Source organism: Lycium barbarum, chromosome 4 (assembly GCF_019175385.1).
Source record: "Lycium barbarum isolate Lr01 chromosome 4, ASM1917538v2, whole genome shotgun sequence".
NCBI lineage: Eukaryota > Viridiplantae > Streptophyta > Magnoliopsida > Solanales > Solanaceae > Lycium > Lycium barbarum.
In genome coordinates this window covers 143,520,145-143,546,799 of record NC_083340.1, presented here as the reverse complement: position 1 = coordinate 143,546,799, position 26,655 = coordinate 143,520,145, and the positions used below count along the sequence as shown (strand labels likewise).

Here is a 26,655-nt window from a genome sequence, read left to right as displayed (position 1 = left end):
TACGCACAACAGAAATGGAGGGAACAAGATACTATTTTCCCTCCTTTTATTTGGGATCTTTGTAGATCACAACTGAATCAAGTAAAGTAAATTTCACAAAGAAAAATACACCATTGCTGATCAGTGCACTCTCAAAGAGATATTCAAAAGTCAAGTAAAGTTACAGGAAACTCTCTTCTAAATGTATAAATCTATGAACTTATTTCTTCTCTTTTTTTCTCTTCAATCTACAATCACATTATGTTGCCAAATTTTAAATAAGAAAATGAAGAGCTGAATCTTATTTCGGTACATATATACCATCAGGATAGAGTATTTTATACACAACTTGGAAGCAAAATGTTGCTTATTTTTGTGCAAAATCATTTAATGCTCACTGATGTGGAGCACTTTTGTATGTCATTCATTATTGTCATGCATGACTTTCATAACTTTTTTGGAAGATCCTGCAATATAAAACAAAACTTATTATAAAATAGAAATAAGATCAACTCCAAATAATGATCCAAAAAAATGACATTCAAAACTACTGGAGAATTCGCTTGAATGGGCTAATGAACGAGTTATTTACTGTTATGACTTTAGCCGCAAATGACGTGGACTTCGAAGAAATTGCTAGAAAGTATTTGTATCAAGCAAAGGTTGAGATTACGAAACATCAAAGTGAATTATATGGTGAAGATCGTGATAAAGATAAGCACAAATTCAGTTCATCTGTTGATCCTTTAACAGGGTGTAAGGATCGAGTTTTGGATCCAATTAAAAAGAAAGGGAAGGGAAATGGATATGGAAGAATGAAGCCAAAAATTGAGCAAAGAAAGAAAAGAGCATCGCAAAAGGTATTAAAAAATAGAGCAGGACTAACACATGAGCATCAATCTTTGAATACCAAGGCAGTGACTTTTAACACACAATCAACCTCAATGCAACAAATACAACATGAGACCAGGGGATTAAGTTTAGAGGTTTGATCTCTCTTTATCAAGTTACCCATTTAGTCACTGTTTGTTTTTTTTATTCACCTAAACTGTTTTTTTCTTTTAAAATCCAAATACGCAGTTACATGGAGATTCACACAATACTTTCACCCAACTTTTGACTCAAAATTTGGGTTTGCAATCTGAAGCTCGCATTCAAAGCCAAGGCTCAAACAACCAGATCTTTGAAGGAAATTCAATTTGATCTTTCAAGCAAATTTTACTGCATAATTTATTTTTTGGGCAATATATACAACTTAGCAGTAAAAATTAGTGGGACAACTACTTTTTTGTATTTTGATGCTAGAAATGACATTCAAAAAAGATTCATAGAAATCTAAATTCTGTCAAACATATATGGTATTCTCTTTTTCTTAGTTGTGTGGGCAATATAGAAAGAACCATGAAAGATTCATACCTGGAAATCATGAGTAAATGGAAGTGGCAGGAGAAGATCCAAGTAATTGAGCTTGATTTAGACAGAAAAAATCAATATCTGGAACTAATTTTTTATTCTTTTTTAGCATCAGATGTCAACTTTTTCTTTTAATATCAGCAAGAATGACAACAAAACTGAACACCAATCTTCAAAGAATTTGCATGTTTAATTTACTATGACTGGACATGTAGTTTTAATTTTGGAAAAAATTAGTTGGAATAGAATTTCCATTGTTTTTAGTTAAGAAGGAAGAAGATGGAATCTTGGCTGAAGAAGAAAAGTCATTTCCTTTTGTCTTTGGAATGAACGAGCAATAAAGAGAATGTGGAGCCCTCAATTTATTATACTTTTATTTAGGACAAATTTGCTGGGACCATGTCAATTTTATAGGAATTAATCTATTTCTCTCTCTTCTGGATTCTATTGTTAGCAAGAGGCCCACAGTCCACTTGTCACTTGATGAGCCCCTCACACAAATATTACGTGGCATATCTCACACACCATAAAACTTTTCGGTAGTTATGGCAATTTTTATACTAAGGATTTGGTCTATGGAGGAGTAAATCACGTGCAGCAGTACACTGCTAACAACAATGGCTGACAGTGGAAAGGACAAGCAGGTGGGAAATAATGGCTGCCCACTTTCGTCTTTCTTCCTCTATTTTAAATGCAATCTATGACTTTCTTTACATATATATATATATATATATATATATTCCAATGATGACATTGTCTTCTATATGACAAATAAACAATGACTGCAGAACAGTGAACCTAGGAAGGAAAACTAGTGCTTTTTGGTTGGCCTCTTATAGGTCTTGTCATGCATGCTCCTTTTCAAACATTCTTTTTATATATATATATATATATATATATATATATATATATATATATATATATATATATATGATGTCATTTGTTTGTTGTGTATGAGTTGATGCTAATACTTTTTACATTATGTTACACCTCGGAAAATTTCCCGTTGGTACGCAAGTAAATGAACTAATGATGTGTGCGAGGAGTGCGAGTGTATAATGTTTCATGGGAAATGTACGTGAAGGGATTGGATGATTAGAATTAAAAGTCGAGAAATGAGAAAAATTGAAAGTTGGCAAAACTGCCCAGTGGTCGTATATTGCAAAATACGGACCGTAAAGCACAACACGGTCCGTAAACTACCATGCAAAGCTTCAGCTTTCTGCCCAGTGGTCGTATAGTGCAAAATACGGACCGTAAAGTGCAATACGGTCCGTAAACTTGAAGTCGTAAACCGGCATGTCCAACTTCAACTTTCTGCCAGCTGAGGAAGAGGTATAATACGACCTGGTGGACGGACCGTAAAGTGATTTACGACCCGTAAACCATGGTCGTAAATCACCATGCATGCAGGACAAAGTCTCTGGTCCTGCTTAAGCTTAAAGACGACCACGAGGGACGGTCCGTAAAGTGGAATACGGACCGTAAACCTCCATGGACGACCACTGTTCACCCAGCACAGATTTTCCAATTCATTAAATATGAGGATCAAGACTTATTTTATTTCATTACTACATTACACCACTTCTCTCTAAAACTTCTCTCTACATTTATTATATGAGTTTTCAAGGATTATAAGTCATCAATAACATTAAGACAAGTGAATCAAGGATAAGGGAATCATCAAGGATCATCCAAGTCAAGAAATCCAAATGGAGAAAAACTAGGGTTTTGCTCAAAGAAGAGTATTATCAACCAAAGCTTGTTCCTACAACTTCTAAGGTAAGATTCATGATTTTTACAAGATGTTTAAGGTATTGGAGAATTAAAATACATGGATTGTAGAAAATGTGGTCAACTAGGTCATGAATGATGAATAGTGACATTTTGAGAAATAGTTGAATTGAGTTATGAATGTTGTTGTGTTGTGATATGAATGTGTTATAAATGGTATTAAGATCATGAACTAAACACTTTAGACGAATGGACGAAGATGGGTGCTATAATCATGAATGTTGGTGAATTAGAGGCAAATTGAGGAATCTAGATAATGTGGATAATGTGAATGACTAATGGCCATTGTTATGATATTAATGAAGGTATAAACGCTAGCATTGGAAGGGAACGTGCAAGTGTAGAATAGTTCGATGGAAAGGTATGTAAGGCTAACCCTTCTTTCATAAGGCATGGTTCTTGGCCAAATTCCTAAATTCCTCTATATGAGTATGTTGTCTTCACATGGTTGACATTCCGAGCTCATAAGCTCACGACCCTTGATATGTACTATGATTATACTACGTTCCTCGTATGACGAGTAAGTCTATAATGTAAATGTAACGATAATGATGAGGATAGTAATGATGATGAGAGTAAAATGAGACTAGAGATGCTTACGAGCTACGATATATGTATATGTATGCCTATGAAGGGCTATGATAAGGCCCCGAGCTTATGATGCCGGGTAAGACTATATGTATATGACTATGTATAATGTATGTATACGATTAAGAAACGCGCGCACACCTCTGCAGAGGGTACGGATAACCCTGAAGCCTTGGTAGGGCCAGGTATGTATGACCTTGAGCCCTGGTTGGCCAAGCATGTATAAGACACCGATCCTATGAGGTCGGGTATGCTATGTAAATGCTATGTATATGAAATGACTATGTATATAATATGAATATGAATGTGATAAGACTATGTATAAGAATACGAATAAGGACATGTATACGAATATGAGCACAAGTATGGTACGAGTATTATTATGGGATACGAACGACGATGTATGCAAATAGGCGACATGATGATGATGATACTACTGTCTCCCCTCCTATACTATTTTCATATGTTATCTATTATGCTTCTATATTGATGTTGATCATGCTTTACATACTTAGTACATTCTTCGTACTGACGTCCTTTTGTTTGTGGACGCTACGTCATGCCCGCAGGTGCACAGGGAGACAGACTTGATCCATAGCTGTTTATTCAGAGATTGCATAGCAGAGCTCCATTTCTTTCGGAGCCGTAGCTTTTGGGTACTTATTCTTTTGTGTATATAATTATGGGCATAGCGGGGTCCTGTCCCGCTCATACGATATGTCATACTCTTAGAGGCTCGTAGTCATGTGTATGTGGGTAGAGATGTTCGGCCATGTCGGCCCATGTTTTGTATATCTTTTGTTGGCCTCGTCGGCCTTGTACTTATGATGTGGCATAGATGCCTACGATATGTTAAATGATGATGGTCGTCTAATGGGTTCAATATGATTAACGATAAGAAAAGCACGAATTGACTTAGGGTTCACCTAGATGTTATGTTATGTACGATAAGGGGGTGCTCGGGTGGGGTAGCACCGGGTGCTCATCGCGGCCCCCTAGCCGGGTCGTGACACATTACCTCTCATTGGTTTCTAACATATATATTAGAAGCTTTACGTTAAGAAACACATCTAGATTTATTGTGACTTAATAGTTTTAATAATTTATATATCTGAGCAATTCACATGTATGAAGTATAAGTTTACTCATATCTTTCACGATTGTGAGATAATATATGGTACACATAATCTAAATGAAAAAGGACTAGCTTTATAACAAATATTGTTGAAAATATTATTACTGTCAATGAAGTCCGACACCACATAATTTGGCATGGTCGTCAATGACAGATTCTTCTTCTTTATAGTGAATTCACGGATTGGGTTTAGCATTTTTGTCCGAGTTAAAACATTGGGTAAATTAAAGGTTTCCTAAGAAAGGAGAGTTAATGATTTGAGAGTCCATTTATGGATGAAATTGGCCAATTTTAAAAATATATGATCCTTAGATAATGGGTGAAATTATTTTTCAATAAAAATTCCAATCTTGCCCTTGTGGGCCCAAGGCCACTTTTTGGGGTGCGTTTTTGGGTTTCGAATATAAATATAGCAATATGGGTGTCCTTAGATTCGTATTCTAACGTAGATCGCATATTTTATAGATTTTGATCGTTCAGAGGCTCTACGCAAAGGGAAGACATTAGTTTGATTGTTCGTGGCACCGCTCATCATTGAGGTAGGTTACGGTCTACTTTAGTTAGACTCTGATTAGAGAATCGTATGTAGTTGTAGAAAGTGACGGGGATAGCATGATAGGCCTTCGGGCATGACGTGGAGGTGAATTCCAATTAGGTTGGTTCTGTCAGCTGTTATGTGGGCTTGTCTCCGTATGTGTTATTTTTTGTGATTATCATCTGTTTGTATCTCCGTCACATACTAGCTCACTCATCACATAAAAAGGAATGGTAATATTGATAATTGAACAGTGGACAGTAATATGACTTGTACTTGTTGATTTCATATTGGTGATATTGTTGAGACTGATATCATGCATAACATGCTTTCCATATTATTGTTGTGATAATTGGTGAGGTGAGTGATTGAGAGACTCCGAGGTCTTTGCCGGAGATTGAGAGTGACAGAGAGACTCCGAGGTCCTTGCCGGAGATCGAGAGTGTTGATAGCCTCCGAGGTTTTTGCCGGAGAGCACGAGTGGTACATGGACTTCGCAGGTCCCCCATGGGTCACGGCTTCGAGGCACTGCCCTTAGCATGTGTGTACGAGAGTGGAGTGAGAGAGGTGACTATTGCATTGCATTCATTCACTCATATATTGACTGATCATCTGGTGAACTATATATGTCTTGGTCGATTTCATGATTCCTTTACACTTTACTTGTATATGATACGTGACCATACCTGTTTGCTCTATGTGCTACTTGTTAGTTTCCACTTCTTCATGCGTTATCTAATCATTGTCGGCCTATGATGCTTACCGGTACTAGTGTTGTACTGATACTGCTCTTGCTGCACTTTGTTGAGTGTAGAGTACGATCCAGGCTCCAGTTCTACACCCTGTGTCTGATACGCGAGGGTGACATCTTTCAGTCATTCAGGGTGAGCTACTTGGTCATCCGTGGCCCCTTAAGGACCTCCTCTATTTATTTCTGTTTTTGTATTCGACAGACAATATGTAGCAGACTTCTATTCCGTACTATGTTAGCGCTCTTGTACCCTTTGACCAGATTTTGGGGTTGTCGTGACATTTCTAGTTATGATAAGTATTTAAGACTTGATAACTTATTCGTATTTAATTTTCCGTTTATTTAACTTGTTATCAGTAATGTGGTTCGCCTACTCGGAGGGATAGTGTAGGTGCCACCACGACTCGCGAATTGGGTCGTGACAATTGTTTTTCTAAATAATTTCGTATGAATTATTTCTTATATCTTTATTACGGGTCAAATTGTTTCTTCTGCATATTATGTATATAGTCAAGATAACTATTAATAAATCTCAAATATTAACTTGACTTGCAAGCATTCGATGACATCATGAAATTGTATCCGGCTTTTCAAATTGAGATTCAACAAAAGATAATAATGAAATGTGTAATTTCTCTCAAAGACATTATTGCTATAGGAAAAAAAAATTATAATTTATAGTTTAACCAAGAAAAAATGAAGCTTTAATTTGGAAAGTTCAACAACAATTCTTGGGGAAGGGATTTTTGAATCCATCAAGCAATGTTTGGTCACTTTGTTTCCTGTTGTTAATGTTTCAATTTCACCATCCATTTTCTCTAACCATAACTTAGCTCAGCTATAATTATTTTTCTCATCTCCCATGCTATTTGCCTAAAAAGTAGTACTACTTCTCTCTAGAAGAGTTTGATTTCCTACCTGGTCAATTGCCTCACAATAATTCACCTAAGCATCATAGTCACTTATATATATATATATATACACACTATCTATAATATGATCTCAATTTTGGGGAACATATTTTGCAAGCAATTCAAAATACGATTATTGCAAAAATATAAATAAAAATTGATTATTGTAAAGTGCTCGCAGCCGATACAAAGATTAATGTACTACAAACATTATAAAGAGGAAACGACTGCTTCAAGATATTCACAGTAGACACAAATGTGGGATATAGTGGACTGGGATTCCAGTTCAAGACGTCGTTAGCATTTGTTATGTCTAAAACATATTTGTGAAATTCAATAAGAAAAGACTGATAAAATCTTACATGTCAAAGAAAGTTGCAAAAGATAACTTCCATTAATTAGGTCCTATCCCATTGTAACCCAACTTCTTTTTTACGAACACCCAGATTGATACTCAATCAAGAGGTATTAGTTGACAAATAATTTGTTGGAGTAAAAGACGACATTGAAGCAAGAATAGTAGATGATTTCATTTTCAACCTTGAGATCTGCTAAATTCCAAAGGTTGTTAAACCTTTCTTACTCTTTTCCAATTAGGAAGAAAACCAATGATCATATGCATAATGATCCATGAAAATATGGGTCTGAGTTAAAAACCAATCATGCAGCATTGTAATAATGGTTTATTAATATTAGAAACAGTTGTAGTAATGCATAGAGCATAAATGTGTAGACATTTCTGGACTATTAGTAACGGTGGTAACCTTCGATAGTGACTTTTAAATTCTGTAACCAACTGGTTCTTTATTAATAATAGATTTTTTTAAAAATAATTAAATGAAAAGAATAAGTTGAAAAAATGAGAAAAAAGATAAATAGGAATGGTGGTCATAAAAAGATGTCACATCACCTTATTTATATCTAGCTTTATTATATATATGAATATAGATATAGATTAGTGCTGATACAACATTGTCCACAAGCCAGATTCAAATTTCAAGATACTAGAACTTGGGACCAATTTCTTCCTATAAAACTGAAAGAAGCAAAGCATTAAAAGTTAAAACTTATATAAACCCATTTCGAATTCATACATAAGTTGAATGTGATAATAAGTCAACATTATTATATAAAATCTTGTGTACGCTATATTTGAAAGTGACAAACTGACACCATGTTACATATTGGTAGTACAATAAAATTATCATGTAATAATTATATTGGAAAAAGTTGTGAGTTGTTAAAAAGTCTTTTATATTTATAGTTAAGTCCCTTATTTAGTATAGTTTTAAGTTGAGCCCCTTAGTCTATAAAAGCCTTGTAATAAAAGTTTATTGTTGATATGTTGAATGAAAATCTGAATTTTATCTTATTATTTACTTTTCTCTTTCCTTGTTTTCTTTCCTTTATCCTTTCATGGCGATTCCAACGTGGGAATCGTTACAAATGGTATCAGAGCCGACGATTCTCGACCCCAATTCCGCTAACATGTTCAACTAGGGTTATTATCAAGCACTGCAAGTCTTGGCTACCGCAGCCATGACTGATTTCCATTTCTATGTTTCACCAAATACATATGGTTATGAGTATTACCATGGGTATTCACATCCTACTCGAATTAGGTACCATATCGGGTTGACAGCACCACTTCGGGTTTTTATTTGGTTCAATTTGCTGATGGTTCAGTGGTGTCGATGAGTGCCTCGGTATTAGAAAACTTGCTGAAGTCTAGCTATGGCAATTTTGAAAACAATGAAGCAACTCCAAGGAAGGTGATGCATCCAGTTGATTTCCCTTTTATGATGGGTTCATTTGGTTCTATTTCTTTTGAAACCTTAGCCCCCAAATCAGAGAACTTTGATCTTGCAATATTTTCTCTACCCTCTCGATACTCTAAGCACAAAAGACATGTCATGGGGGGCAAGAAGAAAGCTTGGAGGAAGAAGCATAAATTATGACCTTGGTCGACAATCTTCTATGGCCAAGTTTTCAAGAAAAAAGAGGGTCAAACAAGTTCAAGTACAAGTTACCAATGGTGAATCGGCGACCAAGTTTTCTGTTGGCAGGGAAATACTGAAAGAGGACCAAGATTTGGTTGTGGAAAGAAATAGAGAAATCGAAGTTCAGGTGGTCGATAAAATGTTTCAAAGGGAGGAAACCTATGTGACGGATAAGCAAGGGGATGATAGTATTGGGAATGAATCACTGGAGCTTGAAGAGGATTTTGAAAGTAGTAGAGGTTTCTCTATTTCCTTTGATGTTGTTCGTGAATGGGAGAGGATTTATGCACTAATTTGTAGTGACTATGAGGCTCATTTGGTCCACGTTGATGGTGTGGAGATGTAATAGCATTGGAAGATAATGAAAATTTGAAAACATCGTAGATGTCTCGGTCGACTTTACTGCTATCCGGGAACATGAGGAGGTTTATAAGCCTCTCATAGCATCTGTTACTGAAGGATTTAATCTTTACATTGCGCAGTACCTAGTTCCTTCTTCGGAGTTTTCCCTTGTTGCACAAGTTCAGTACGATTTCATAGGAGAATCGACGAAGAATTTGGATGCTAATGACAAAATAAAGTGTGACACTGAAGACTATTTTAGATGCGATCAACTGGTACTGCCTTTTCCCTTGAATTGTATTTACAGTGAAGTCATAATTGAGCCTTTTCCATTAGGCTTTAGTTCATCTAAGGTGGCGGTGGTGGTCAGAAAAGTGAAGTACTACTTTGTTTCCAAATTGAGTGCACTAGATGAGTTTATAGTTGGTTGGGAACCTAATAACCATTGGGAAATCCTCAATAGATTTGAAACTGACGAGGAATTGAATCCTCTTGTGGTAAGCAATAAGAGGATGTTTGACATGAAGGGTGTTGACGAGTGGCAAGGTCAACTGAAGGAAATTGTTCACTATATACACGATGCCGAGCATTTTATTGGTCTTAGTGGCCAGCTTGCAAAAGCAATTTTATTGGTTGATTTCCTTGATCCCGATCCTACTCTGTCTAATATTGTCATAACACTTTTGAGGTGAACAAATTTTTCCTATAGTGTCGTCTATTCTTTTGCAATAATTCTTGATGACTCGCTGGAATTCTTTGCCTATGTATTTATCTATTTGTTATCTCAGCCAAACTTTCTCCCTCTTCCATGTTCCTCCTCATCTTCCATAAGAGTCAGTCATTTTGTTGAGAGTTGTTGTTCAATTATAAGCACTTATTTCGGAGCGTTGAAGCTATTATAGTTTTTAGATAATATGGTTGCTTTAAGTTAGACCAAGAAACATGATCAACATTGCATGGGAATGACAGAGAAGGACTGTAGGATTCAACCTTTCATAGTTCACTACACCTTTATAGTTTATCTCATTAGAACTGGTTGTCTGGAATCTCTCAAGCTTGTTGAGGATATGACATTTTTCTCCATTGCTAACGTATCAATTACTGTTGGAGTAGAATGTCAGAGAGAAATGATCGATACAGCTTCTTATTTCTGTATGGAACCTCCTACCACAAGCAGACATGACAATGTTGATTGTGCCGAAGAGCGTGCTACTTAAAAAGCCCAATCAGGAGCTTATTGGAATGTTTACATAGTGACGGGATCTACTAATGAAGTGATTACAGCTCACTTCTTTGGTGGGAAGACCCCAAGTATTTTGTGGAGTTCTTGTGTGAAATTATTATTGACCAATAATTCGGCAATTTTAGAGAAATTTTTGAAGGATCTAGAGTGCGGAATAGTATCCTCTCGTTTGCACATCTTCATTCAGCACATTTACATTTACTGGTTTAAAATAAATGAACCAGTTTTTGTCTTTGAACCTAGAGGAGGAATCTTTACTTGGTCAAAGAATAAAGCAGCGATGAAGGTATCTCCCGATCTTGTTGAGAGAATAAACGAAACTGCATTGGCATTTGATATTAGCGGTAGCACCTTTGCTGGATCGGAGCATGAGCAGCTAGTTAGTGGTGTTGTTGAGTATCAAAATGGTTCATTAAAACATAGATATCCCTCTTCCTTTTCAACTTCTCTATACCAGAAATGCCTATAACGGTTTAGCATTCATAAGAGACAAATATGTTCCACTTTTCTGAACCATTTATTCTTTACTTGGAGCTGGGCAATAACAGAATTCTCATCGTTAATTTGTGACTCTTTGTGCTTTGTGATTAATGGGTTTTCTGCTTCTCTATGTTTATATTGGGTCATTTTCACGTACATAGTGTTGAAGGCAATTAGAATTTGTATGCTTTTGGTAAAGTCAAAAGTTTAAGGAATCATTGCTACATGTCATGGAGTTCACCTCTACTGTATGGTGCACTAGGTGAAATTTCCCAGATTGTAGCAAAAACAAGATCTCAAGAGCTCTGTTAGGGTGCACATAGGTATTGCTTTAGTGATGCATATTGGGGGACAAGAGTCATTCTTTTTTATGTTACTTTAAAGCTCAATTCCGTGGGAAGGACTATAGTTCCAAAACCAACTATACCTATACTTGGACTACTCTTATGTGGTTTGAAAATTGGTATAACTTCCTTTGCCATTGCAGTATTCTTAGCCACGAGCTTTAGTGTTGCTTTGAAATGTGACCACTGGCGGATTCTGTTATGTAAGGGAAACTGCTACACAAGAGTAATGGCTTTGCCCGAAGTCTGTAGTGCAACTATGCCTCTGGAGGATTAAATCAAGAGTCTATTCAACTAGCTATTTGGACTCAGCCTTCTCCCCTATTCCCGAGTTCATATTCCAACCTTGAGGACAAGGTTATTTAAGGGGGATGGATTGTTATGTATTGGTAGTACAATAAAATTATCGTGTAATAGTTATGTTGGAAAAAGTTGTGAGTTGTTAGAAAGTCTTTTATATTTATAGTTAAGTCCCTTATTTATCATAGTTTTAAGTTGAGCCCCTTAGTCTATAAAAGCCTTGTAAAAGTTTATCATTGATATGTTGAATGAAAATCTGAATTTTATCTTATTATTTCCTTTTCCCTTTCCTTGTTTTCTTTCCTTTATCCTTTCATGGCGATTCCAACGTGGGAATCGTTACACACTATTTGTTAATATTACAATGAAACGGGTTTCCCCGTGAACTCCAACAACAACAACACATAGACCTCGGCTCAAAGAAAAACAGTTCAAAAAAGTTTGGAAAAGAAAAAGAAAAAACATTTCGGAAAAGAAAAAGAGATGCGTCTGCCGGGAGTCGAACCCGGGTCTATTGCTTGGAAGGCAATTATCCTAACCGTTGGACTACAAACGCTTGTTCTCTTCATAAACCCCAAATAATAATAAGTAACATAGCCAATGCAATTTCCGTGTCTACTAACTTATGGGGCTTTTAATTAAAGGTGACAAAAAGGTTTAAAAATTGAGTTGGGATAATTCTAGTTTTTTTAATTGATTAGGGGTGATAAAAATTGGATTAGTGATTAGGGAGTTTTCACGTGCCCCAAAGTTATATTTTTAACACTTTGACCCCAAGCTTTGTTTTTTACACTTTGCCTTCAAGTTTTGTTTTTAACACTTTGACCCAACTCATATAAATCATAAAACCCCTTATCCACCATGCCCCCCGCCCCCTGCCTTTGCCCCCACCCCCACTCCCCAAAAAAAAAAGTTTTTTTAAAAAAGATTTTGAAAAGTTTTTTTTTTTTGTTTTTTTGTACCACCCACTCCCCCCCCCCGGCCCCACGACCCCCCACCCTCCCAAAAACAATTAATTTTATTTCAAAAAAAAGTTTTGAAAAGATTTTGTTGTTGGTTTTTTGCACCACCCCAAACCCATCCACCCCTCCCCCCGCCCTTGCACCCCACCCCACCCCCACCCCCCACCCCTACCCCACGAAAAAAATATTTTTTAAAAAAAGATTTTGAAAAGTTTTTTTTTTGTTTGTTTTTTGTACCACCCACCCTCCCAAAAAAAATTGATTTTATTTTGAAAAAAAAGTTTTGAAAGGTTTTTGTTTTTTATTTTTTGCACCACCCCCTCCGCATCAACCCTCCCCCTGCCCTTGCCCCCCACCCCCACCCACCATGAAAACAAATGTTTTTTTTTTAAAAGAGTTTGAAAAGGTTTTTTTGTTTGTTTTTTGTACCACCCAACCCCCCGCCCCACCACCGTCCACCCTCCCAAAAAAATTAATTTTATTTTTAAAAAAAGTTTTAAAAAGTTTTTATTTTTGGTTTGTTGCACCCCCCCCCACCCCATCCACCCTCCCCCCGCCCTTTCCCCCACCCCCACCCCTCAACCTCACAAAACAAAATATTTTTTTAAAAAAGTGTTTGAAAAGGTTTTTTTTTGTACCACCCACCACCCCCCACCCTCCCAAAAAATAATTTTATTTTAAAAAAAAGTTTTGAAAAGTTTTTGTTTTTGATTTTTTGCACCACCCCCACCCCATCCACCCTCCCCCCGCCCTTTCCCCCCACCCCCACCCCCAAACCTCACAAAAAAAAATTAAAAAAGTTTTTTTTTTTTTTGGCACCATCCCCTACCATCCCAAAAAAAAAAAAAATTATTTAAAAAAAAAATTGAAAAGTTTTTGTTTTTGATTTTTTGCACCGCCCCCACCCCATCCACCAAATCCCTACGCCCCAAACCCGCAAAAACAAATCTTGAAAAGTAACTTTTTTCTTTGGTTTCTACCACTCACCCACCCAAAAAAAATTATTTTAAAAAAAAGTTTTGAAAAGTTTTTATTTTTTGTTTTTTGCATCACCCACCCCCAAAAAAAATTCTTGAAAAGAAGTTTTGAATCAGAGAGAGAGATACCTCCTCCATATGTTGATCCTAGCAAACCCGGAAGAAGGCGGACAAAGAGGAGGCGTGGAATCGGGGAATCATTACGAACGAGGAAAAATAAATGCTCCTTATGCAAAACAGCTGGCACAAAAATAGTTATTTTTTGGAACTTTATGACATTTTAATTTTGTTCTTTTTTTAGAATGATAATTTATGTTCTTGATGTTTGTGAACTTGGTTTATATGATATGTTGATCGTGTTCAAATCACAAATGTGTGCATTCTTGTTAATAAATTGCTGAACAGTTTCCAACAAGTAATGAATATGTTACAACAGCTCTGTAACTTATTGGGTTTTATCCAACAAGTAACAAGACTTGTTGCAGCAACTAGTATCTTGTTGGAACAAGTATCTCACTTGTTGCAACAGATACTACAGTTGTTGCAACAGATACTACACTTGCTGCAACAGATACTACACTTGCTGCAACAGATATTACAGTTGTTGCAACAGATACTACTTGATTCACCCATATTTAGTGATCAACAAAGGGAATCAATGATATTTAGTGATAAACAAAGGAAATCAATGATATTTAATGATCAATGTATAATACTTAATCAATTTGATGTATTTTAAGTCATGAAAGATGATTTACTAAGTCAATATGCACTAAATCAAGTGGTCATTAGAGTGAATTGATGTGAACTACTTGATTCACTCATATTTAGTGATAAACAAAGGAAATCAACGATATTTAATGATCAATGTATAATACTTAATCAATTTGATGTATTTTGAGTCAGGAAAGATGATCTACTAAGTCAATATGCACTACATCGAGTGATCATTAGAGTGAATTGATGTGAACTACTTGATTCACCCATATTTAGTGATAAACAAAGGAAATCACCGACATTTAGTGATCAATGTATAATACTTAATCAATTTGATGTATTTTGAGTCAGGAAAGATGATCTACTAAGTCAGTATACACTAAATCGAGTGATCATTGGAGTGATTTGATGCGAACTACTTGATTCACCCATATTTAGTGTTAAACAAAGAAAATAAATGGTATTTAGTGATGAATATATATATCTACTAACATCCTTAATGGATTAGATAATAATTTCATGGATTAGATGGGTAATTCTAAGTGTATTCTTCCTAAATCGAGTGATCATTAGAGTGATTTGATGTGAAGTACTTAATTCGACCATATTTAGTGATAAAAAAATGAATTCAATTTTATTCAATATAAACAAAGGAGTTCAATGTGATCAATATCGTGAATATGTTGCAATAATGGAGGAGTTGTTGCAACATATGAGATACCTGCTGTAACATGTGAGTAAGTTGTTGCAATAATTCAAACAAGGTAATTAATCTGTTGGAACAACTACGCAACTTGCTTAAACATCCTATTCATCTGTTGAAATAGATTAGTAACTTGTTGCAACTTCTTCAACAAATGTATGATCTGTTGCAACAATTAACTCATCTGGTGCGACATATTTTTTAGTTTTTGCAATAATTTAAGCAATTGTTTGATTTTTTCTAACAAGGTGAGTAACTTGTTGCAACAGCTAAACAACTTATTTAAAAAGATTAGTAACTTGTTGAAACAGATTAGTAACTTGTTGAAATAAATTAGTAACTTGTTGCAACTTCTTCAACAACTATATGCATCTGTTGCAACAATCAATAAGCAAAATAAATAAGTTCATAAACAGAAATTGTTCAATAGACACCTTGGCTCAAAATACCACAACTTAAGTAATAATTTGTTCAGCAACTGCCTTCTGGGGTGTAGCAGATTTCCTTGATCTACTCCATCTCCTTCGTTTCCATCATTAGTTTCTTCATCTTCTAGTTCTTCTTCACTTTCTTCATTTGTATATACTGCTTCTTGGCTCTGTTTTTCATCTCTTTCTGAGGATTGATTGTTAATTTGGCTGTCAATTTGACTATATCTTTTCTCAACATTTGCTGATTCATAAATAGGTTGTCTACTTGTTGCAATAAGTGTAGAACTTGTTGCACTACACTTGTTGCAACTACAAATCTGTTGGATATCTTCTACAAACAGAACCAAATAACCGAAGTTATGTCCAACAGATTGTTTACTTATTGCAACAAGTGTAGAACTTGCTACAGCAACTACAAATCTGTAGGATATCTTCTACAAACAGAACCAAATAACTGAAGTTATGTCCAACAAATTTGTAGTTGTTGCAATAGATTGTCTACTTGCTACAACAAGTGTAGAGCTTGTTGCAACAACTACAAATTTGTTGGATACCTTCTACAAACAGAAGCAAATAACTGAAGCTATGTCCAAAAGATTAGTGAGTCGTTGCAATAGATTGTCTACTTGTTGCAAAAAGTGTAAAACTTGTTGCAACAACTACAAATCTGTTGGTTATCTTCTACAAACAGAACCAGATAAATACCAGGACAAGAACAAAAAACTATCTGTTGGATATATTTTTCTAAACCCTGAACCATACCAGGACAACAACAGAAAAACGATTTATTTCACTACAAACACACAACAACAACCTGGATTTTATCAAAACTTTTCCTAAACCAAAAAAAAAAAATCAAAACTTCCTTTCAAGATTTTTTTTTTTTCTTTTGGAGTGGTGAGGTGTGCAAAAAACCAAAAATAAAAACTTTTCAAAACCTTTTTTTTTTAAATAATTTTTTTTTGGGTGGGTGGGGGAAGTAAGAAACCCAAAAAAAGAATTAAAAACTTCTTTTCAAAAAAATTATTTTTTTGGGGGGGAAGGTGGTGGTGGTGCAAAAAAACAAATAAAGAAAATCAAACCTTTTTTAAAAAAAAAAATCATTTTGTTGGGGGGGGGGGGGGGGGGGGTAGGAGGAGGTCGGGGGCTGGTGAAAAAGCAAATAAAAAAACTTAAAACTTTTTTAAAAAAAAAAAAATTGGGGTTGAGGGGTGGGGGAGGGGGGCGGAGGAGGGGTGGGAGCAGGGGGGCTGGTGAAAAAGCAAATAAAAAAAATTTAAAACTTCAAAAAAAAATGGAGTTAGGGGGGGGGGGGTGCGGAGGAGGGGTGGGGGCAAAGGGCCTGGTGATAAAGCAAATAAAAAATAAAAAAAATAAAAACTTTTTTAAAAAAAAATTGGGGTTGGGAGGGGAGGGGGGTGGTGGGGGAAGGAGAAGGGGGGCTAGTGGGTTTTTTGGGATTAAGTTGGGGTCTTTTTAGATTTTTTAAAAGATTAAGAAGTTTTAAAAATTATAATTCAGTCCCATTTAATTTAATCACATTTTTAAAATAAGTTTGACCTTGGCTGGTCAAACTTGTCACCATTTCTAATTAGTAGACTTATTTGTCACCATAAATTAAATCTTCCCCTAACTTATTGTCCAGAGTGACAAATTCAGCTATCGAACAGAAAAGAGCTTATCTATGGAATTCAAAGGCACCAATATTGTTTTGTTCCTTTATTCTTATACATTTGAAAGTAGAGCGCAATCCCTACCGCTCATCTTTTTATCTAAAACAACAGAATCAAGAGGAACGGAGCACAACAATTCCGACTTCGCTTGTTCATTCCACTCTTTAATTACCATCTAAATTATGAGTACTTAGTCCAATAATCTTAGCCTAGAACTTAGCCACTTGGAAGTATGGTTAAACTACTGGTCTGGCCAAGGGTTGTGATAGAATAGATATGAATCATCCACTTTTAATTAGAGATTTCGGATTCAAATTCTGAAAATAAAACATATCATTGTAAAGAGTGGTTTCCCTTTTAATAGGTATTATGCCGCACTGATTCAAATTAATGAAGACTGCAAAACGGATTCTAGAAATCTAAAAAACAAATAGAGTCAAACATCTAATAACAACCTGATTTGTAATAGCAGTTGATTGGTAATCACCTATAATATTTGACCTTTAAATTTTGTTTGACTGCTACAGAAAAGAATTACCTAAAAATTAATTTTTTTCTACTTATTTATGTTATAAAAGATAATTAAAAAAATGAAAAATAAGTTCGTTAACAAATGACAGAAGAGAAAGTCTCTAACATCTTCTAATTTTTCATATTCCAGATTCGCAAGTTCTTCGTTGGAACTTCAAAATTCATCGAAGTTATGTTTCCCATAAAATATTTAACTAATTGCTTTTTAGTCATTATTATAAATGATAAATACAAAGATATTTGCATAAGTTTATTATACAAGAGATAATTTTACAAAAAGTGTACAGTTTAAATGATAATTATTGGTGTTATCGTGTGTTATCGTGAAATATTGTTGCAAATGTCATAGACATGTGCCTGACATTAGTTAAAAAGTCTTCCAATTACCAGAAATCGCGGATCTGAAATCAAGCTGGTAAAGGAGTCAAACTATTGCTCAACATACTTCACAAGTACTATTTACCTTCAACAGTAAACTAAACGAATCTGAACATGCTTACAAAATAGACAGAATTTGAGAAGGGATTATGCCCCTCAAATTCCAGATAATTAACAATCTTTATCCTAAATTAACTTATACAAGAGAGAAGTAACTGGACAGCGGACGCTTCAAAAATATCACCTAGTTCAGATCCTCCAAAAGATAAGCATTTTTGGAGGATCTGACACAGGTGTAGCAACATTTTTGGAAGTTCCGAGCAACATAGCTGGTGAGGCATGAAAGAGGTTTAAGAATATCCAAGAAGGGTATCTTACACTGATGAAGAAATACTCTTACAAGGAGAAGATTCCTCCCAAAAGTAGCAGGATGAGTTAAGTTTCTGGAAGGTAATGAGTTCAACCAGACAATCTGGCAAACATCTTTGTACAGCATTTCAGCCTTGATATCAACAATGGAATTACCTTTTCTTTCAAGCCTGTTATCGATTCTTGACATGAACTACAACTATACAAACTGAAATTCCATGAGAAAAACAGCAGAAGCAGAACAACAACAACTACAACAACCACCCAGTGAAATCCCACAACGTGGAAAAACAGCAGAAGCAGAAGACTGCGATAATACTCTCCTGGCACCCATGCAACAAGCTTAGCCGCAATGATCTCTGTTTCAACAATAAGAAGTTGGTACCCACATTACCTTAGGATTGTTGAAGGGGTTCCTCTTCTACAGAAGGTACATCTGTATTCTTGACGTCTATTTCAGATTTGCAGAGGGGGCAAGACGCATTAATCTTCAGCCATTTATCTACACACTGGGTATGAAAGAAATGCGAGCAAGGCAATTCCCTCAGCTCGTCGTTGTCCTCGTACTTTGCTAAGCAAATACAACATACCTGTTCAGGTTTAAAGCACAAATGCTGGTTAAATAGATGAAACTGAACAGCTGAATTACATAGAAAGCTCATATATATTCATCACCAGCCAACTAGTGATTTATGCAATTCTAGAAAACTATCATCTCAAACAAAAGTTGGAGAGACACTACAAACTCCTTCCGAACGCAAATTTACCTAGGTTGCACAACATGTAATATGTAACAAGCTAATAGCAGACCTCTGGAAGGTCTCATAAAATCGAGTTAAATCAGAGATCCGGCAAATACAATTAAATATATCCTTTTCGATTGTTTTGATAGGCATGAATCCTATTTTATGTAAATTATTAGGTTGTCACCTGTGTAGAAACATGATGCCAAGAAGTAATAACTGAAATCTGATAGTATCTCAATGATAAGTTAAGGTCACATGCTACTCCATAGCTGTAGAGACTAACTTCAGAAATAATGTATTTTATCTCTTCTAGAATTCAAAAACTTTCATAACTGTTACATATTTCCCGGTCTACTTAATGCCTGACTGCTAAGATTGGCAAATCAGATCATTCAGTCTCCTCCTTTTCCTTTGCAATTTGTATAGTTTTGCTAAGTGATAATGTGAATAGTTTTTTCACCACCCAATAATGTTGTTTTCCATGTTTCCCTGTTTTTGGCATGTAAAACAAAATTGTACAAAACCAGATCAAGCAAAGCAATAACACAAAATCAAACAGGAAGTAGTAAAAGCTCAACATAGAGAAAGATGTCCTGTATGGTATTTTATTGCTCCGCCTTGAAGGAGAAAAAACTACAAAACATGGGGTATAAAGAAAATAAAGTTGATCATAAAAGAAAGACTATAAGAAATGCTTTACATGTTGAGTTTCAACACCAAAAACAACTAGTTATTACGATAGTCATCTACTGAATCCTTGATAGTGTTAATCCTAAGGGAGAATAGCAGTCATGGAAATAGGAATGCTTCCTGTTTGCTTATAATGGATTGATTGATATAGCACGCCTACAAATATTTTAGCTCAGACAGATGCAAACAACATCAAATCAAGAAGCAACAACTAATTTATGTGAGACTGCTATCCAGAAACTCAAATGTCTGACTCAAAACGCTATAAATGGAAAAATAAACTTACCGCATCTTCCCCTGAGATGGCACGTTCCTTCTCAGTGCCTGCGACTAAACAACCACCTTCCTCCCCTCCTGGACTTTTGCTTTCATTGCTCCCATTTCCATCTGTCTTGACCCTGTACTTAAGTGTGGGAAGAGCATTGATGGACTCTTCCGTGGCCCCTCTCACTCCATGCATATTCTCACGGACACCAAGGATTGAAATAATACAAGGCAGACAGCAGCATATCATTGCACACAAGATGAAAGGCATAGCATATCCAATGCAACTAATGGTAAGAAAAGCTATACATAATCTGCAAAGTATGTGGATCCAATGTTATTTTGGGTGATACCAGTGTGGCAAGGGACGAATAAATAAAAAGGAAACAATTGTACCTGTACAAATTGGGAGCCTCAGAAGAAGATGAGTGCCCCCCGAAGATCCAAACATTGCCAACGACAAACCATACTGCGAAGAAGCAATCCAAGGCCATCTTGAAATGATCCACCAGTGAACCAAGTCTGGGAGAAAAGAAACATCCATGCACGGTGAATAATACTATCAGTGATATAAGACAGATTCCAAGATCAAGGTACTGAAGAGTAGGGCTACCAAATTTAGTCCATGAAAATATGCACCGCCAATTTATTTACTCAGCCCATCTTGACTTGCCCAAATTCAACCCATCTAAAACTTGGGCTGATCTGGCCGAGAATGTAGCCAAAATTAACCATGAGAAACCTTGTCAAAATATTCAAATAAAAAACTTTTTTCCGTTTGATATGTTATATAAGCCCAAATCAAGAAAAAAAGGTATATTAATTTTGTTTGGTAATTAAACAAATTATAAGAAAAGAACCGATAAAATTAATACTTGGTAATAGCTGGGCAAGTTGGGTTATCGACTCATTATTTAGCCGATCATGACCCAAACCCCAGGGTCGGGGTTGGGTACATTGATTCAGCCCATTTTGACACGTCCAAATTCAGCCCAAACCGCCATTTCCCCCCCCCCCCCCCCCCCCCCCTTACTGAGGAGATACTGGTTCACAAAACAGACAACAACAACATACCCAGTATACTCCCACTAAGTGGGATCTGGGGAGGGTAAAGTGTGCGCAGACCTTATCCCTATCTACCTTGGGAGGTAGGGAGGTTGTTTCCGATAGACCCCCGACTCAAGAAAAGGCATTTGAAAAAAGGTTAGATAAGAATTAATAGAAGTAAAGAAATCATCGCATAATATCATACAAAGCATAACATAGCATAATGTAAAAAGAAACAGTTACAACAGCAAACTGATACGATAATCGAAGTACAAGAGACAACAGATAGTAACATGAATCAAAAGGCAATAAGCTACAAGGATAGTGCTACGCCTACTACTAAGGAAGGATCCGCGAGACAACGCTCCACTACCTACTAACCTTCTACCCTAATCTGTGATCTCCACAGCCTCCTATCTAAGGTCATCTCCTCGGTGAGCTGCAACTGTGTCATACCATGTCTAATCACTTCTCCCCAATATTTCTTCGGCCTACCTCTACCTCTCCTGAAACCATCCATAGCCAACCTCTCACAACTCCGCACTGGGGCCTCTGTGCCTCTCCCATGCACATGTCCGAACCATCTCAACCTCGCTTCCCGCATCTTGTCCTCCACCGAAGCCACTCCCACCTTATCCCGGATAATTTCATTTCTAATCCTATCCTACCTAGTATGCCCACACATCCATCGCAACATCCTCATTTCCGCAACCTTCATATTCTGGTTCACAAAACAGACATTATTTTTAAACACGGACTACATTTCCATGAGAATCTCTGCATTGTGTGCAAAGATTTGGAAGATACAAAAAATGAAGAATTCTTGGATACACTTTTTATTACATAAAATTAAAGGAGTTGGAGAAAAGGTTAAAAACCTTTGAATGAAAAATGATAAAATTTCTAGTTACTCATGAAGCATGAAGCAGTTGTACTTAAAAAATCATCTAGCCAAAACTCGTACAATCTAGCTAATGAGGTTTCTCAAGGCAACAGCTGACTCCATCCTGAATATCTAAACATGCTTAGTTTGGGTTAGTTGTGCCCAACAACAAAAAGATAAAGAAGAAAACACATGAAGAGAATAATGTGCATATATTTACCTTGCATTGCTTTGCCTGGTCCAAATGTCTGTAGGTGTGTTCCTATTACCATTCTCCTCATCTGAGCGAGTTAATGAGATAGTAATATAAGAATTTGGCTCTGCAGTGGAATTGACTTGTGGGGAACCTTGACGTAGTTGAGCTGATCTCTGATCGGTGGCTTGGCAACGTAGAAGATAACGCCAATAAAGTAAAGGAAGGCTTGCTGCACATCCAGTTGCATAACCCACAATCCAAGCAAATAGTGGGGTTTCTGGGTTTTCCTCCCTTGACAAGGATAAAACAACAATGGCTGCAACGATTTGTCCTAAGGTGAAAATTAGCTCAATGGAAAGCCACAAAAGGGTATTAAATGGGCTCCAGCGACGATCAGAACCTTCACCTCTCCTAGCGGTAGAAGGGCTTCGCGAATTTGATTCATTGGATGAAGAAGATGAGGAATTTCGACTTGATGGTCTATTTTCGTCGTTGGACATTTCAAAGTCACGAGGAGAATCATTACCAGAAGAACCTGATGATGAGGGACCACCTCCCTGTTCTACATCAATAACATGTTCATTCCTCTCATGACTTTCTGCTTGCTCCATGAGCAGAGGAAATCTGTCGGTTGGGTTATCTTGAGTAAGTACTTCAGAGGTAACAGCCATTCAACCATAAATCTAAGACAATATCACTACTGGTTCAGCTACCACCCGTAAGCTCACAAGCAATGCTTACCTGATGATTTCATTTCAAGAAACAAACATTACTGGACGGGTCAGAAGTGAATATTCTTAGTCCCCTCTATTGAGGAAGGATCACTTTCATAAAAATATAATTGTAATATTCCATAGACATATGCATAAATATACCAAGTGGGAGGAGTTTCGAGCCATATTCAAGAGCATATAGTTACCAAAAATTAACATGTATCATTTAATTCATCAATTACTTTATTGGTGCTAGATTCCGTCATTCGTGTAAATTGATGTGTATATTTGTAATAGTGTCCACATCAGAATAATGTACTATTTGTAAAGTAAAGCATGTATAACAACTTCCAAACGTAAGACATAACTTTTTTTTTTTTTATGACATGGGAACCCGCAGCCGCTACCCTTTGGGTGCGCACAGGGTAAACCCAGCTCCTAAGCGTAAGACATAACTATTTCTTCCAATTCCCCTATTATTATTATTATTATTATTATTATTAATTGGATAAATTCTTTCTTCCAATTTCTTCTCCTACATCTCACATATTACCAGAGCTATGCGGGATTAATCACTCCATTGGATTCGAAGGCCAAGCTCTATGAGGACAAGGGAGCTTCCCACTATTCTAGCAGATATAGGTCACTTGGCAAGTTAAGTCGCCTTATTGTAATTTGACCTAATATCGCCTTTCCCATGATCATTTCTACTTTTTTAATACCAAGAATCCTCGAGGGCTAATAGCGCACGGTTTGAAACCTCGGTGGAAAGTAGCCTGCCACTCTGACCTTCTACATTCTTAGATACATAAAATTCACCTAATTAGCAAAAGGACCATTTTACGAGGATACAAGCATGAGTAGATTATCTAATTCATATATATAGGTTGAATGAGGCTGCTATTGTGATATATGTCTATCTAAACGTATTCTATTCTTATTAGAAAGGATCAAGTTTGGATCCATAGAGCTGTACTTATGATTAATTGTGATTTATCCAACAAAAATGAAAATAGAAAAACCTGCAGCTTCAAAACTATAGCACCAACAACGACAACAACATACCCAGTGTAATCTGGGGAGGGTAGGATATAAACAGACCATACCCCTACCTTTGTGAGGTAGAGAAGTGGTTTCCAATAGACCCTCGGCTCAAAAGAAGTGTAATCAAAGCAGGAATGAAAGGAGAATAACAACAGAAAAATGACAAGACAAACAATGCAGATGAAGCAACAAGGAGTAATAAGAATTGAAGAACAAGCTACTACGCGAACACTAAATAATACTACTAAATAAAGGAGAAGAGGTGACTAGCCCCTCCCTCTCCCACATTAGAGTATGACAACACTCAGCTACCCATTACCTTTCTACCTTAATCATCGACCTTCACACCTTCCTATCTAGGGTCATGCCCACAGTAAGCTAAGGATGGGTCATGTCCTCAACTTACTGAGGATGGGTCATGTCCTGTCTAATCACCTTCCCCCAGGTCTTCCTATATCACCCTGAATAGAAAATTCAACACCCAATATCTTACAGAATTAACACAAAGAACTATTAACAAGAAATTCTGCTAAATGATACCTAAAAATTACAAGAACTACACGAAAAACAACTACTTTCTCAATATAGCTTTCACAAAGCAAAATTCAGCTCAAAATAAAACATAAACGCCATTCTTTTTCATATAAATCATCAAGATTAACCAATTAATACAATTCAAAACACTTGATTTTAAAAATCAATAGACATAGCATACAAATTGAAACAAAAAACTAATTTTTTTTCTATAACAAAATGAATACAAAAATCGTAAAATTACCTGCGATTTATATGGTGATCGATAACAAGCTTTGATTTTTCTTCGAAATTAGGGCTTCGCCTTTTTTTTTTTTTTTTTAACCTTTTTTTCTGCGAAGAAGGGGAAAAAGAAAATTGTTAGCTATGGTATCCCAATTGCTTCGCCGACTAAATATAATTCTTTGTATTGTATGAATTTATCTATAATGTTATTTTATTTTATTTTACTAGTTTCTGTTTTTGTCTTTTGTTTTATGTCTTTATTTACTTTTTTAACACGTTATACTTGAGAAATATTTGGACATATACTTAATTTGGTACCCAAACAATGTGCTAGCGGTACTGTTTTCTCTCATATAAGCGGCGGAGTCGAGAATTTTTACTAAAGGGTTCAAAATACAAAAAAATAAACAAACAAAGAAGTCAAAGGAGGTTCAACATATATTATATATAAAAAATAATTTTAATCATATATAAATAGTGTAATTTTTAGTCGAAGGGGGTTCGATCAAACCACCTTGGTCCTTCCTCCCTCGCCCTTGTCTCGTAGAGGTGGCAACCGGTTTGGCCTTACCGGTTTTAACCGGTAACCGGACCGGTTAAACCGGAACCGGTAGAACCGGTTAACCGGTTCCGGTTAACCGTTTAATGGTTTACCGGTCCGGTTTCAATATTTTGGAAACCGGAACCGGTTAAACCGGTAAAACCGGACCGGTTAAACCGGTTTAACCGGTAAAAAATTAAAAAAAAAAAACTAAAGTATATAAGTAAGTATATATAGTATATAGTACATATATATAAGTATATATAGTATATATATTAAGTTATACACATATATAAGTATATATAGTATATATAGTAGATATGTATATATAGTATATATATTAAGTTATGTAAGTTATACATATATATGTATACGAAAAACACTATTTTGTATTGCTGACTTGCTGTTAGGCTGTTAGTCAGTAAATATTTAAACTTTAATTATAAAGTTGTATAACATATGAAAATATAGCTACAATATACAAATAAATACTATAATATATATATATATATATATAATACAAAAAACAAAAAAAAATAGATTTTAACCACTTCAAACCGGACCGGTTCCGGTTTGAGGTTTAAAACCGGTTCCGGTTTTTTAACCGGAACCGGCCGGTTCCTTAACCGGTTCCGGTTGGAACCGGTTGCCACCTTTATTGTCTCGTGTAGGTTATTTCAAAAGTCATCAAAATATTACAACCTTTTTCTAAAGGCATAATACATAAACAGACACTTAAACTTGATCTCAGTCGATAACTATGCCCTCCAACTTTGGGTGCGCATGACTAGGCACCTCAACTTGTAAAAAGCTGAACACATAAACACAAATGCTAGGCTGACTTGGCCATGTCAGTGTCACATCAGCATTTGTGTTTGCGTGTTCAATTTTATACAAGTTGAAGTGCCTACTTGTGCACACCCAAAGTTAGAAGGCATACTTACCAGTTGAGGCCGAGTTTAAGGGTCCGTTCATGTGTTATGCCTTTTCTAAATTATGGAACTGTCTTTAAAAAAAAAAAAAAAAAAAAAAAAAAAGAGTCTATTACATGAGGCAGAAGGAAAGAGAAAACGGGGTAGGAAATTATAAGGTGGGGAAGTGAAACCTCACCAATAAAATGAAGCTAACTAACTAAACTACTGAGATTCTCGTGGAACCGTCATTAAACTTGTTGACTTAATAATTTTTTTTTTTTTTTTTTGGGACACCTGTTTAG

General features: G+C 36.0%; 1 protein-coding gene, 1 long non-coding RNA gene and 1 other non-coding gene across 3 annotated transcripts; all 3 read right to left on the bottom strand.

Moving 5' to 3' along the window:
• Window positions 1-1,893, bottom strand: LOC132636770 (uncharacterized). The gene is made up of 2 exons (XR_009581406.1): window positions 1,396-1,893; window positions 1-446 (listed from the first exon to the last, which is right to left on the bottom strand). It is a non-coding gene; the product is annotated as an uncharacterized LOC132636770 (long non-coding RNA).
• Window positions 1,894-12,299: 10,406 nt separating this feature from the next.
• Window positions 12,300-12,371, bottom strand: TRNAG-UCC (transfer RNA glycine (anticodon UCC)). Its single transcript has one exon. It is a non-coding gene; the product is annotated as a tRNA-Gly (tRNA).
• A 6,135-nt stretch (window positions 12,372-18,506) lies between these two features.
• LOC132636769 (E3 ubiquitin-protein ligase At1g63170-like) lies at window positions 18,507-25,077 on the bottom strand. The gene is made up of 5 exons (XM_060353795.1): window positions 24,918-25,077; window positions 22,407-23,123; window positions 20,653-20,778; window positions 20,279-20,570; window positions 18,507-19,146 (listed from the first exon to the last, which is right to left on the bottom strand). Exons 2-5 carry the CDS (start codon window positions 23,051-23,053, stop codon window positions 18,952-18,954), a joined length of 1,260 nt encoding a protein of 419 aa, XP_060209778.1. The 5' UTR covers window positions 23,054-23,123; window positions 24,918-25,077; the 3' UTR covers window positions 18,507-18,951.
• Window positions 25,078-26,655: the final 1,578 nt, after the last annotated feature.